Source organism: Tachypleus tridentatus, chromosome 6 (assembly GCF_004210375.1).
Source record: "Tachypleus tridentatus isolate NWPU-2018 chromosome 6, ASM421037v1, whole genome shotgun sequence".
Taxonomy (NCBI): Eukaryota; Metazoa; Arthropoda; class Merostomata; order Xiphosura; family Limulidae; genus Tachypleus; species Tachypleus tridentatus.
This window is the reverse complement of record NC_134830.1, coordinates 155,078,788-155,095,180: the sequence shown is the minus strand read 5'-3', so window position 1 is coordinate 155,095,180 and position 16,393 is coordinate 155,078,788. Positions and strand designations below refer to the sequence as shown.

Below are 16,393 nucleotides of genomic sequence, written 5' to 3'. Positions count from 1 at the left end.
TCTGAGAGCCTAGGGTTTGAATCCCGTCACACCAAACATACTCTCTCTTTCGACCCTGGGGTCGTTATAACGTGATGGCTAATCCCACTATGCGTTGGTATAAGAGTAGCCCAAGAGTTGGAAGTGAATGATGATGACTAACTGCCTTCCCTCTTGTCTTATACTGCTGAATTAGAGACGGCTAGCGCAGATAGCCCTTGTCTAGCTTTGCGCGAAATTTAAAACAAACCAAACCTTACACATTACACTAACATAGATACGTTGATACAAATACAGCTATATAATACCTCACAAAATTTATTATATACATGTCTTATGAACTTGACAACTTTAATTAAGCCCCTTAAAGCGTCTTTCATATCAATCACAGGTCACATTAAGTAAATTATATATATATAAAATAAGGTAATTTTTGACATTCTTTTAGCAATAGATTTTAACTGAAACATATCTTCATACCATACTTCAGAAAAACAAAAGTTTCTAATGTTTACTAAGACTTAGGAGAATTTCTGGTCATCTAATTGAAGAGACTGGTTTAATCAGTTCATTACAGTGACATGTTAAGTTAACCATTTATATTTATACCTGTCTTTGTTGTTAGATTTTCTTGTTTAATTGACGTAAATCGTTTGTATTTACTTATGCGAACAAAATTTGAAAGCATTTTCACATCTGCGTCTATTTAACCACGTTTTCATGGAATCCGATCGGAAATCGTGATGCTATATTTAATATACTTTAATTCTATTAACAAATTTCCAAATGTCAACAAGATATCGTCTAAATAAGGTGTCATACTTCTTAGTTCCTCCTTGTATCATCCTTACTGGACATCAGATTGCTATTACCTGATTTGTAATATGAAATGACGCAATATTTTCCGAACCACCGTCATCGAAATTATCACGACTACTTACGTCAAAAAATTTGTCGAACAATATTACTTCTTCTTGTGATCAAACTATCAATCGAACATAGTGTAAAAATTCGAAAATTATTCACATATCTCATGATAATATAAGATTTTCTTCTTCAATAAAAATCATACGCGTCTTATTTCTCATTGGTAAAATACGTTCTTTGCCGCCATGTTTCCACTCATCAAAAGGATAATGAAGGATAGTAAAGCGACAGATATTTCTACAACTAAAACATATAAAGAGAAATGTCCGACAACCTCTCAGACACAAGTATATATATATATACAAAATATTAAATATTGTTTATCCACGTCCTGCATTGTTAACTTAAGTCTAATTACACCTACGACTACTGCTTAATATATCGTTAAAGCTTCTAGCACACCAAGTGTTTCATTAACTCTGTTAATGTCATTTGTGGGGTCTATGTACAACTACTTGGAAACAAAATTTCACTCTCGTTTTAGTAGGGGTAAGGATTACTTCTGGTTGAGTTGGTGCACGACCACGTGATCTAAGGTTATAATCATGGGTAACAGTATCATCTTACGTCGTCATAGATGTTCTTGACACACAGACCCTGTAACTTGTCCTCGATACTAATGTGGTATTAGCGTCTTCTAACTCTTAATTTTCTGTCTAGGCTTTACTTATCTCTTCATCGTTATAAGATAAATTTAATTTATTCGAATAATAAGATTGGACTTTAATTTTATTTTTGTCAGTTGCTTGGTTTTCATCAATCATATATTCTTAAAGATAGGTTTCCTTTCTTCAGTTTCTTTAATCTATTAACATGTACCAACTGTTTTCTTTTTTTACACATTTTGTATTCTCAAAATGGATTGAACTTGTTTGTTTAAGTGCTCTGAAAGTGTCTTTCCACAGTTCTACTTATTTCTTGGTGTTTCCTCTATTAACGATAAGGGTATATAACAACAATTTATATATTAATTTTATTTCATTAGGTTCGCCTTTTTATTTGTTTGTTTCTCTCTATTTTGAGCATGTTGTATTAAATGTTTTTTAATATCTCAAAGACTAACTGCAGTCTCTGTAAAAGCTCAGTCTTGTTATCATAACCTTCTGCGTGATAAAATATTTTTATGGTCATTATCTCTTGCTTTGGCAGCAGTACATCTCTACCATGTAATAGAAAAACGGATCTCCAGAGTAGACTCATTTTCAGCACTTTTGTAATAAATGAACCAGCTCTTCCCAAGTTTTATTATCTTTCTCAAAATATTGAGAATTATATCTCGCAAAGTTCTGTTGAATATTTCTACTAATACCGTAGCAGCTGGATGGAAAGCAGTTGTTTCAGTTTTCTGGACACTTAACAATTGATCAATGTAATTTTCTAACGTAAAAACGAAGTTACCATCTCTATTCATCAGAAAGTACTGGGTTACACCGTGTCTCGCTGTTATGTTATTTGCAAATGCTTCAGCAATCGTTTCCGCTTTTTGATCAGGCAGCAAGTTATTTATTAACTCATCTTTATTTTGTTCACTAATCTCATAATCTAAATCACAAATTATTGGGCTACACACTCACGTTAAATCAACAGATCAATTTTAATATTTAATTGGAATTAAGCAGGATTGGTGACAGTCGATTATTTTTTGATAATACAGTTATTTTATAAGATACCATGGTATCTTGCCATTATTTTTATTTTAAGAAATTAAAATAGTGGCGGTAAGACTAATTAAATTCACTGTTGGTGCTTCACCATCATCTACAGTCAGAAATCTTTATTAGATGGGATTTTATCATAATCTTGAATCAAAATCTCATTTGTTGACAAGCACATAGAAAAAAAAAAGTTTTTTTTAAACTGTTTGAGTCACACCAGATATCACTTTATTTCAGACAATATTTGATAGGTCATATTTATTTATCAAAGAAATCATGGTTTCAAAACAATTAAAAAATAAAACTTAAGTTTATAGATTTCTCCATTTTTGTCCATTCCAGTCCCAACATACAATATTTCTATTGACATATTTTCGTCGTTTCCTTTTCAATAATGAACTGAAAGAATGTTGTAGAACAGTGTATTTGGCTTTACTTTACGTTAACACTTCGATATTTCCTGCATGGCTACAGATTACCTGCGATAAAGGAAAACAGTGTACCATATTATTGTACAATTTAATAAGATTCATCAAAACTGTTAAAGATCAAACAGTATTTCTATATTCACTAGCTTCTGATGTAATGACCCAGAAAGGATCCAAATTTAATAAGAAATATATCGATTCATTCGATATAACCTATATTACAGGTATTATAATTAATAAAGATAGTGTAACTATCCTTAAAAAAAGAATAGAACATTCCATACGAAGCACGTACCAATTACTCGGAAACAAGCTGGTAAAGTAAAGTAAATATTCACATCGATTTTAGATCTGTTTACAGCTTTTTATTGAAACACTAATGAAACATATTTAATGAGAACATGATTTGCTAATCACACATACTATACCAACTGTGAAACAATTGTTATTAAATAAGTATCTGACAATAAATAATTAGCGTTTGGAAAGTTTATTTATATTCAGTTGTGTTTGTGTGTTTTTGTTATTGCAAAGCTACATCGGTCTGTTGAGGTCCCCATACGTTCAGTTGTCTGTATTATGAAAATAGAACACTAAATCATTAAGAAATAATTATTGGACGCTCCGTATAACGTATAATTTAAGTAAAATGTTAAATTTTCACCTAACTAACGTTAAATAAACTTATTTAAAAAGTTTCACATAACATAACGTAATTGTACCTAACCTAAACTCGTTTGGAGTGTGACAAACAAATAAATAATAATAATGTATAACATTAAAAGAAACAAATAAAAGTTTTTAATAATTCAGATTGAAACGAAGGGAAACAAATAACTCTGTATTTTACTTTTGGAAAAAGTAATATAAACCCCATAAGGCTTATTCAACATGATACCGTACTTTGAAAGTACATCAGTGTCAGAAAGAAAACTGAAAACATTTCTATAAAGTTTGTGATTTAAATTCGCTTGCCAATACATAGGGAGAAGAAGCCAATTATAAAGTATGACCTTTGTATAATTTGAAATCAGGAAATAGTAATCTGGGTTATAACAGTTTCGTAACTCAGAGCTGTGGCCTTCACTATGATTGCGTATTTACAATACGCTATAAAAGTTCGTAAATTTGAAGAACACTATTAACATAACGAACTTACTTAGAGCCGATATCAAGGTCTTTTTGCTTATTGCACTGGAATAAAGATGAGGCTAGTGGTGAGTGTTTTACAGCTTATTCTGTAAGTTACTTATCGGTTAAACTCTAGCACAGCTCACCGGAGACAAATAGTTGTATTTGGTGCATGGTATTATTCCAGTATAAGAAGTGGCAAAATAATATGAGATAAATAGACCAAAATTAATTTCTGTTCATTAGAGACCTGATCTCATTACATTGTTAGTGAAATATAAATTGATAACATAATTCTTAGAAAGATATTCTATTTCAGTATAACAGAATTCCCAGTAAAACAATACCGTGACAAACAATCTCATCATATAAAACAATAAACAAGAAAATTATGTTGAATTTACGATCAAGCTCTTCGCGCGGAATCTGTCACAACACCAGTAAAATAATCTTTATGTTGACTACATTCACTAAATTAATAAGTCATTTCTATTACCGATATTAATATAAATTAGGCTAAACGATTTGGACTAAACATGAATAATGCCATTTATTTTATACATAGTCTGTTCTATGTTTGAACATTTCACAATAAAATATTAAAACTTTATGGGTAAAAGTTATAGGATAAGCTAATTTACATCGTACTAGTTTATGTAACTGTTTCTCTTAAGTGAAAAAACTATGGTTCTACAGAATTTCCTCACAGAAGAAGCAAGTAGTTTGTTTTTATAATGGTCATAGTTTCATAAAAAAAATATTTATTTTTTTACAGAATTTCATTCTACTTTTGGTGATTACGGTCTACACTGTAGGAAATTACGCTGAAAACGGAAGTAACAAAATAACCCGGAACATCCACAATGGTAATAGTGGATACGAATATTTAGGGGAAAATAGCAGAGCTCTTAACAGATGTCGGAATAAAAGTGGTTTTCATAAGAAACCAGATTTCGGAAAACGTAACGAAAATGGAAAATACAAGAAGAATATGTTTAGAAGAGACCCAGACGTAGGCTTGGTTTTTTTCAGTGACCCTAACTTAAGAGATAGGTTAAGAAGAGGAACAAGAACAACAAGACAAGGAAAATTCGGAGGAATAAGAGATATATTGTATAGTGAGCCAAGAATGAATGACAGTTTACATTTGGACACATAAAACCGTATTGGCGGATGTTAATTGGTAACAACTCACTTAATTTCTATGTCCATGTTAGTATAAATAAGTAATAATATCAACATTTAAATGCGGAAGTATTTCAAAGTTTCACTTTTCTAATAATAATGTTAATCAATTTAACCACTTGGCCATACCTCTCGGCTCATGTATCTCAGGATTGCTGATTGAAATCCTTATCGTATGAAACATACTTGTCCTCTCATTAGCAAAAGAGTAGTCCAAAATTTTCATAATTCGTGACTTAGTTCATGTCTTTTTTATCAATGTGAACATTATCTCACATGATATAAGAATGCATTCTCTGGTCTTTTAATAATAAACACACCACATCGTCACTGCTTTGTTAACTTTTGTAAGAAGCAGCATTGTTAACTTTACTGTTTTAAAATTGATGAATATTTAAAGTTTTCAATTTCTCAGAGTTAATATAAGTAATAAGTTTTCTAAGTAATGTGTAATGTCTGAAAGCTTAAATTTTATACACATTAGAAAAACGTATTGGTATGCAATGAGAAATATTAGACCACCAGTACACGTAGTTTATTTAATACAAACTACACAGTGGTGTATGTGAGCTGTAATAGGAAGTAGGAGGAGATTCATAAATAGCGTCTGTGATATATTATTTGTTACACAAGATCCCACTGGTATATATATATATATTTATATGTTATAATAAAATAACTTACAACAACATGGACAGTTTTGTCCTTTTAATTTAACTTATATTAAACTTGATGTATGTTTTTCTCTTTACAGCTTCTTAGAATCTGGATTATCGCCGATAGAAATGATGTTGTGAAATCTTTCCACTGTTCAATCAACAACCCGTAGGTTATATAATGAAAGACAAATTTATTGAAATTACTGTAAACTGATTTTTGATATAAATAAATGTTGCATTGAAATTTAGTTTGATTTTTACGGAACAGAAAATAAAGAACAATAAAGTAAATCAAGTAAGAAATAAAGTGTAATTTATAGTTAAGAGAAAACTTTTGTTAATCTGTTTGTCTGTGTGTTTCTTCTTTACCAGGAACACGTTTCGATACAGAATCAAATGCTTAATTGGGCTAGTTTATTATTAGTATATTTTGACAAGATTATTTGAATAACGAAATTAATCAATGGGTTTATTAAAAAAAAAACATTCTCGTGTAGTTTTATAATATTTAGACTCGTTTATTGATTCCACAGCATTGTTAGTTTCAACTTATAAACTGAATAAAGTTTGATACATGTAAAGATAATGTTATGTTTATGAAGAACAGTGTTTACCAGAAATGTAATATTTTTTGACATCTTTTATTGGAACTAACAGATATGTGGGAGAAAATGTTATACACTTTTAAGTAGAAGTGTGAAACACATCTTAAATATTTTTGTACCAACAGATGGCAGCATCATTTATAAATAAATGTTTTTATATTTTAGAATAACTTGTTCTGAAAATTTATCAAAAGCTTTTAAAACATTCTTCAAGAAATGTTACATCGATATTGACTTTACAGTGACAACCAAATTTCACATTCCTCACTACAATTAATAAATCTCAGGATCAAACATTTGACCGTGTAGCAAAAATATTTCTTCATGTGGACTTGAAGACGAAAGGCGGAAGACTTTTGAAACGACGTCCTCTACACTTGTGTTTCCACAAAAAGCAGTTGTCGTCTATTCAACGAAGTTCATCATATTTTATAGTTTTCTTCCCATCCATATTTGTGTTAAATCAATCTAATACAAGTTCAAACACTGGGAAACATACACGGGTGATGGGAAAATATACACAAGAATTTTTTTTCGTGAAATACTAAGAAACGAAAGATCTTGTTTTTTTCAAACTTCTCGTAATGTAATTCATTTAAAAATATGTGGATTAAATACTTCTTTAGAATAAACTTTCTGAAACAAAATAAGTAAATTTTATAATGACCATGTTCATAAAGCAGAGGAGTTATGGGAAACAAAACACATTTAAATTGTGTGATAACTATTCATACAACTAAACTTGTTATAGTTTCAATTTGTAGTTGAACAATAATAAGTTGGTAAACAACGATGTGTGAATATAAGGAATTTATCTATTGGGTAAACATGTATTATGTCCCATCCCGGGGAAACAAAATCACTTTATTATATGTTTTATGTAATCGTTCAAGTTCCTAAAACAAAGTTTTTCGTGATTCTTCGTATGTACGAAAAAATAAATTTAGGCGCACCTGGATCTTGAGACAAGACTATAAGAAGGTCCATGTTTCTAAGACAAGACGATTGTAATAATTTGGGTTATTCAAAAAAAAAAATCTAAACAATTAACTTTATTAACTAGGTTGTATGGAAATCATACGAAGAGCGAGCGGTTCTTCATATTTACTGACGAAAGACACAAAAATTAAAACTTGCCACAGCAGAAAAGTTGTTGCACGAAGTCGATAGTTCTCACTACACGTTGTTCCCCGCTAGTACAGCGGTACGTCTACGAACTAACCACGCTAAAATCGGGGATTCAATTCCACGCCAGAATGGTATACTTGAGATATGTCTTCCACTGGTATCAAAACGTTCAGCATTCTGGAACATTACATAAAATATAACTGGGGATTAGGGAGTGAGATGGGTAGTTCCTCTGAGAAAAGGCCTAATATGCTATACTTCGTATGTTTTCCTTTTGATAAGAAGTCGTTTTTGAATTATCATAAGAATATATGTCACAAAAATTTCAAACTCAACTTTTACAACGAACTGTAAGAATTCTGAAAGAATTCTAAACAAGACAAGTTGTTTAGTTAGATATCAGTTATCACACTAAGTCTTCCACTCAGCCCTTCGACACTTAAATGCAAACGAGGTGATGAAAACTTCGTGTCTCAAGTTATATCAATAAGGAATGTTTTAAATGTATTTGAAATTGTTTTTCTCATGAATTCAAACAGAAATTGGATCGTATTAGCCTCGGAATGGCCTTTAGGCAATGTTTCAGACTCATTTATACAAGATTCTTTTGAATATGATATGCATCTTGAAGAGTATGTGTTTTGGAACGAATGAAAAAAAGTACTTCTTTTACAACTGACGTTACAATTGACGTCAAAACACGAGATAAACAACATCCAATCATCTCATAGTTAAGTGGTTTTTATCAGCAAGTGTTCCCTTTTTTATCCTGGTTTCTAACAACACTTAAACATACATATCAATTGAATTGCTACATAATGATATAAACAACAAAGCTTAAAATTACTTAAATCGTTGTCTGGTAAACGAAATCGCTAAAACCACGTTTATCAAGATCAAACAAAATCCAAAAGAATTACCACTAGTTTATAATTCCATTTGAGTATTTTAATATTTTTGTGTCTGAGAAACAAACTGAAACCACTAATAAAAAAGTGAAAAACAATACCAAAAATATGCCTTAGTTTCACATTGTTTACCACAAAACCCTAATGTCTTAAGTGTTCAAATTACGTTTTGATATGAAACATTTGTACGTACTGATTTGTGAGGAACATTTCTATGGTGGGAAAATTACATAAAGTTTTGTGAATGGAGAATTTTAAAAAGTTATTCAGAAGAAACAAGCGAGGGAGAAATGTAACTTATCTATAGATTTCCAATTTCTGAGACGTTGTTTCAGATAAAAAGTTGCTAACCGGTGGTTCACTGATGTTTACCGAACCTTAACATTTTTCAACACATAATATAACCAAAACTACTTGAAACATCTTATTAATGTAATTATAAATTTATTAAAATGTAATTTTCCTTTGCACGAACTGACGATATAACACAATAATGATTATTTGGCTTGATGTCGGTCTTTGAAAGTACATCAGCCTCAAAAAGAAAATTAACAAATATTTTCTAAAATGTTATAGGTTTGATTTATCTTCGTTTGATAGTCCATCTGGGTAAAAGCCAAATATAAGTTACGTTTTTTTGTTAATAATTAAAAGCCAATAAATATGAATTTGCGTCATAGATGTTTTGTTCATCACAGGTATGGCCTTAAGTATGATTGTGTCATATCACACCACTCTAGAAATACGTACCTTGATATAATCAACTAACTAACAACCGATATCAACATCTTTTACCTTATTCTTGTCTAATGAACATGAAAACAGTGGTCAGTGTTTTACAGTTTATATTATCAGTTCATTATTGACCAAACTGCAAAATAACTCACCGAAAACAAAGAGTTGTATATGTTGTATGGTATCATTTCAGTATGAGAAGTAGCAATCCTAAACGTAGAATAATGTAAGAAAATTAAATTAAAATTAATTTCCTATGATAAGAGTCCTGATCTCATTATAGAATAGTGTTAGTGAAATGTAAATTGATAACGTAATTCTTAAAAGGGTATTCAAATTTAGTATAACAGAATTCCCAGTGAAACATCATAGTGACAAATGTTCTCATTTTATAGGGTAATGAATAATTTTGCTTAATTTTAATTTAAACTAATGTATTTAAAAATAACTCTCAATAAAATTTAAAATTCGTGAGAAAGTTAAATTTTGATACATATTTTTATTACAGGTTTTCGTATTGCTTTTGGTTACTCCTGTCTGCACTATAGGATGTTATGCTAAAAACGGAAATAACGATAGAAACCGGAACATCCAAGATGGTTGCGGTTATTACGGAAACAAAATGGGGGATATGAGCAGTAATGACAGACATGGGTGTAACGGTGATCCAGGTTTTCATAAAGTAATGGAAATACAGGAAAGAATAAGAAAGGGTTAGGAAGAGACACAACTGGAGGTTCAGACTCTAACATTGGCGTGAGAGGTGGTGGAAGTTACGACACTAGGTTGGGAAACGAAAGAGTATTGGATAAGGAACTAAGAAAGGTTGATGGTCAAAATGTGGGTGCAGGAAATCGTAATGGCAGAGGATAATTGGTAACAGGTAATTTATGTGACTATAAATTATTGAGCATTTTAAACTTTAAATACAAAAATTTTGTGAAGTTTCACTTTTCTCGAAAGAATGTTAAAAAATTTAACTTTCTGGTCGTGTCGATTGATTCGTAGCGTAAAGGTTGTGGCTTCAAATATCCGTCACACGAAACATACCCTCTAGGTGTAGTGTAGTTATAATGGTAACGGTCAGTACTACTATTCGTTGGTAATATACTAGACCAGAAGCTGTTTTTCACTGATAAATTAGAAACGTAAAGCGCAGATAGCCATAATTTAACCCTATGTGAAATTAAAAAGAAGAAACAAACTAATTCAGGAATACAAAATTGAGAGGAGATAAAATGATTAAACAGTTTATAATTTTTTATAGAAACTTGTTGATTGACCAACATTTATCCCCAAGTGGCACAGCGGGATGTCTGTGGACTCACATCACTGGAAATAGTGTTTTGATAATAGTTGTGGACAGGCAGAGACAGCCCTCTGAGTAGCTTTGTGACCAATTTCATATATTTAATGCCTGACATTTAGAATTAAACCTTCCTAAAGGATTATGGTTGCAAATGAGGCTGGAATATAACTTAATATATGTATCTAGGGAAGTAAAGTGTAAGTTAGAAATTTACAACAATATAATTTGGGATTTGATTCTTAGCAGCGGAAAGACTGCAGTGTTTTCACATTTTCGTAGATCAGTCACATTAAGACATTCTTATACAAAATATGTTACACGATGATATTTCATGTCACGTAATAACGTATTTTTAAAATTCCTGACTCATAGAATATTTTATTGTTTGGTGTTTTTTTTTTAATTTCGCACAAAGCTACTCGCGCGCTATCTGTGCAAGCCGTTCCTTATTTCCCAGTGTAAGACTGGAGGGAAGGCAGCTAGTTATCACCACCCACCGCCAAATCTTGGCTACTCTTTCACCAACGAATAGCGGGATTAACCGTCAATTATAACGCCACCATGGCTGAACACCACAACATCTAATTATCTGAAACATAAGTAATTTTTATTCTTGGTTTCTAGCAACACTTAAACATAAGCATCAAGTGAATTGCTACGTAACGAGAGAAACAACGAAGATTAAAATTACTTAAAATCGTCGTCTGGTGATCGTAATCGTTAAAATCATGTTTATCAAAATCGAACAAACCCAAGAGAATTTGAACTAGTTTAAAATTCCGTTTCAGTATTTTAATAGTTTTATTTATAGGAAACAAACTGAATGTACTAATAAAAATGTGAAAAACAAGAAAAAAATGCCATAATTTATACATTGTTTACCACATAACCCTGATGTTTTAAGTGTTCAGAATATGTTTTAACATAAAACATTTGTAATACTAATTCGTGAGTTACTTTAAAAAAAGTCAATATGGGGTCATCAGGGATGAAACTTTGGTGTCAAAGGTCAAGAATTCTGGTCACACTGAGGCAAAATAATGTAATATTTAAATGTTATATGAAAATTAAACATAGATTATTTTAAGTGTTTGGATATATATGTCTGTTTTATTCTTGTTACCTGTTCTAAAGATTATACTGAGGGATATTTTTTGTCACTGGGAGATTATTCTGGGGTCAAAGAAATTATTCTTATTAATTTTATTACGGTAGAAGTTAAATATTGATTACTTTTGCTAGCTTAAACAGAAGATTGTTTTTGTTTGTTTTTGAATTTCTCACAAAGCGACTCGAGGGCTATCTGTGCTAGCCGTCTCTAATTTAGCAGTATAAGACCACCACCACCGGTAGTCATCACCACCCACCGCCAACTCTTGGGCTATTCTTTTACCAACGAATAGTGGAATTGACCGTCACATTATAACGCCCCCACGGCTGAAAGGGTAAGCATGTTTGGCGCGACGGGGACGGGGACCCTCAAATTACGAGTCGCACGTCTTAACACGCGTGGCCCGTATTTTATTTATTAATGTTAATATTATCTCACATGAATTAAGAATGTATAGTCTTGTCTTTCAACAACTATCACACCATATCGTCACTGATGTGTTAATTTTTTGCAACAAACTGCTTTGTTCACTTTACTGTTTTTAAAATCGTTGAATATTTAAAGATTTCGCCGTTTTCTCATTGTTAATACAAGTAATTGGTTTTCTAGGTAATGTATAATGTGTGTGAGCTTAAAATATATACACATTAATGAACGTGTTAAGTTTGAAATGAAAAACATAATGACCTTAGGTCACGTTATTTTCTTAATACAAAGCTACACAGAGGGATATCTTAACTTTGTTTATAGCATAGAAGCTTCACCATATACTAGCGATTAAAGTCATTGATAACTATGTAGAGATTTATATAGGAGACATTTTTGTACTTTTAATGAAAATTATTTTTTTTTTAAGTAGAAAGGTTTTATATATATATATGTACAGGGTTTGTTGAAACCAATTACAAAATTAATTGTTTAATTTTGGAATTTCGCACCAATCTACTCGAGGGCTATCTGTACTAGCCGTCCCTAATTTAGCAGTGCCAGACTAGAGGAAAGGCAGCTAGTCATCACCACCCACTGCCAACTATTGGGCTACTCTTTTACCAACGAATAGTGGGATTGACCGTAACATTATAACGCCCTCACGGCTGGGAGGGCGAGCATGTTTGGCGCGACGCGGATGCGAACCCGCGACCCTCGGATTACAAGTCGCACGCCTTACGCGCTAGGCCATGCCAAGCCCCTTCAAAATTAATAAAATACACGAATGAAATAGTTTATAATTTTCTTAAAAGATGAAATACCACAATCTCTTAATAATAGTTAAAATTAATTAAATAATAACTTACTTACACCATCATGACACTTTATGTGATTTAATTCAATTGATATGAAATTTGATAAGTTTTTATAATTTTATACTTTCTTAGGATCCGGATTCTCGTCGGTAAAAATGATGTCCTGAAATCTTACCTTCATTCAATTAAGAACCAGAAAATTATGTAGTACGAGAACAAATTCTAATTGAAATTACTATAAACTGAATTGGGAATTAAAAAAAAAACAATTTGAATTGTAACAAGTTTGATTTTTTATAATAGAAAATGAAATGTAAATTATATTTAAAAGAAATCTTTCATGAATTTGTTTGTCCATGTGTTTCTCCTGTACCAGTAACACGGTTCGATATAAAATCATATGCTTACTAGGGTAGTTTCTTTAGAATACATTTCCAGTCCTGACTCAGGAAAACTTGAGCGTTAATGTTATATTATAAATATATTGAGATAAAAAAAAAGTAAATTTAATCACTAGTCCCATGAGCTGTAGCATAGTATAAACTATACAGATATGTTTCTGTAAATAATATAAACTATACAAGGGTGTTTCTGTAAATAATATAAACTATACAAAAGTGTTTCTTTAATTAGTGCAAACTATACAAATGTGTTTCTGTAGATAATATATACTATACAAATATGATTTTGTAAATAGTATAAACTATACAAGTATGTATGATCAGGATGAATTAAAGCAAGGGGGAATCTTCAATAGTTGCGGCACTTGAAATTATTTTAGAAAGGGTTAAAGTTAATTAATATATGAGACCTTTCCTCTCATTTTTATTTACTATAGTTTTGTGTGCTAGTAATACCATGTGTGGAACATGCTAACTGCTGATTCCATTTGATTACCCATCGCGACCTTTGCTAACCTACCCTCAATTTGAAGTGAGAACATTTGAGGTGTTTGACTTCTTGAATTGGATACTATAATTGAAACTCAAATTAGTCAAGAGATGACGGAGTTGCGTGGAAAACGTTTCGTATTTGAAAAGTCGGAGCAGTTTTATGAGCCGCTAAGCCACAGCTAGAAAATATATGTTTATTGCATTGATTGAGTACAAACAGTTTATATGTTTCATTGACGTATAGCTAAATGTGTTCTGATAAATATTGTGAACAATACAATGCATAACGTAACATAAGAGATTCTCTACACACCCCTAGAAAATTATAACAACTAATAATAAGTAAGTTAATATCTGTATATTACTAAATTGAAAGTTTACGGTCATGTTTTCCATGACTTCTAGTAGTAAACAGTGTGATTTGATTCTCCGCTTTGGTTATGGTTGAGATAGTCCAGGATGTAGCTTTGTATCAAAACAACAAAAACATCAATGAAACTGAATTTTATAATTATATTTCACGTTCCATACTCTAGCATCTCATATATAATACAGTGAAGTTTCAAAAAGATAAATTTGTAAGCTGAATTTGTCTTCGTTCCTGTCCTCGCTTGTTCAGCGGTATGTCTCCGGATTACAACGCTAAAATCAGCAGTTCGATTCCCGTCAGTTGGCTAAGCAGATAGCCCGATGTGGCTTTGCTATAAGGAAAACACATGTTTTCGTATCTATGACGTAAACTTTTGTAACAAGTTACATCAAACAAGTATGGTTTATTATTGTTACATCTCTTGATGTTGGTAAGTAGGTATATTAATATCAACAATGTATGAATTGATCTATTTATCATCTGGTCATTTTGAAATTCTCAAAAATTATCTGACCATCATTTTATTTAGGAAAGTCTTAGTTTCTCTCTTAAGAAGTTCAGTTTTTACAAACTTGCTTCGTTTCCTTATTTTGAAAAAAAAAACTTGATTAACAAAATTAATTCAATTCGTTTATTAAAGAAAAACCACGTGTAGTTTTATTATATTTAGATTCATTTGATGATGCCACGGTGAAATGGATTTCAGCTTCTAAACTGAACAAATTTTGGATGCATGTCAAGTCAGTGTCTAGTTTATGATGAACAGTTTTTACAAGAAACGTAATATGTTTGAAATCATTTATAAAAATTTGTGGTATTATATGCTGAGAACATTTGTCACAGTGCTGTTTTACTGGGAATTATGTTACACTAAATTTGTATATTTTTCTGAACCGGTCTTAAAAGAAACACGTAGTCAGCAATAGATATCACTTATGTATTGTGTAGTGTTAATACTATTATTATAAATTATTCTGCTTACTGAAAATTTCTAAAGAACTAAATAAAAAATATAAGGTAAACAATGTAACAAGTCTAACACAAATGTCTCATGTGAAGTATAAATGTGTTATAATGATAATTAAATTTTAAATTTATTCACTTTTTCTAAGTATTATTAGCCTTATATCTTGGTTTGAAATAACAAAGATCTTGTGTGATATTTTCAATATTACGGCTTGTAATAAGTATAAATCTTATTCTCAATTAGTTATATTAATCACTTTATTAATTATCAAATTCTGATCCCCATTGGTTAGAAAATATTATATGTTGGAAATGGAATTTCCAAAAACGGAAAAATCTGTAAAATTAAGTTATGTGTTTTAAAATTTTTTTAAACCATAATTTCATTTCGAAAAGGAAAGTTGTCCTCCACGAATATAGCGCCAGCTATTGAAAGTCACGCACTATAAAAGAAGATAAAGAAATTTTTTTCGCTATGTACCTGTCGAGAAATGAGATTTTAATTTAAGATGATGATAAAATCCCATCCGATAATGATATCTGACTGTGGATGGCAGTAAAGCATTGATAATGACTTTTCATTCATCTTACGGCCAACGATTTGATTTGTTAAAATGAAAATAGGTGGGCAGATGTCTTAGTGTATAATAAAAAAAACGTTTTGATGAAATCGTGCTTTGACTGCAGCCTACCCTACTTTATAATCCATAAACTAACTTTAAGGTGTGGCTAATTAATTAATAAAACTGATCTGTTGATATCATGTGAGAGTGTGGCCCAATAATATCACTGCACATGGAGTTTTGAATAATGTTCCAAAGAGTTTTTGCAATATTACATAAGCCTGACATGTATGACCTTTAAATATGATATAAGTTATCCTGGTTTTCAAAACAGATTTTCCATCATCAGTGATGACGAGAAAATTCACTTGTAGAGAAAAATATATTTCTTAAAACGGCTGCTTTGGGTTCAAACAAATTTTTATGTAGAAGAGCGAACAACATTTCGACCTTCTTCGGTCATCGTCAGATTCACAAAGAAAGAAAGAGGTAATTGACCGATAGCTGACCACATGTTTAAGGGGGGTTGTTTTACTGAGTGCAGAAATGTAGAAAGCGTGCTTAGATGTTTGAATACATATTTTTTGACAAACACCA

General features: G+C 31.1%; 1 protein-coding gene across 4 annotated transcripts in view; it reads left to right on the top strand.

The window, feature by feature from the left end:
• LOC143254181 (uncharacterized) overlaps positions 1 to 16,393 on the top strand; it is a 124,658-nt gene that overhangs the window by 15,881 nt on the left and 92,384 nt on the right. The window contains exons 1-3 of one of the 4 annotated variants that reach the window (XM_076508977.1): positions 4,052 to 4,206; positions 4,896 to 5,303; positions 6,060 to 6,305. The exons of 1 other annotated variant lie outside the window; for it this stretch is intronic. In XM_076508977.1, coding sequence (XP_076365092.1) covers positions 4,195 to 4,206; positions 4,896 to 5,279 — 396 coding nt within the window. In that variant the 5' untranslated portion in view covers positions 4,052 to 4,194 and the 3' untranslated portion in view covers positions 5,280 to 5,303; positions 6,060 to 6,305. Of the gene's footprint in view, positions 1 to 4,051; positions 4,207 to 4,895; positions 5,304 to 6,059; positions 6,306 to 16,393 lie in introns of those variants that run through there. 2 more of the 4 variants (XM_076508973.1, XM_076508978.1) reach the window with 2 other exon arrangements.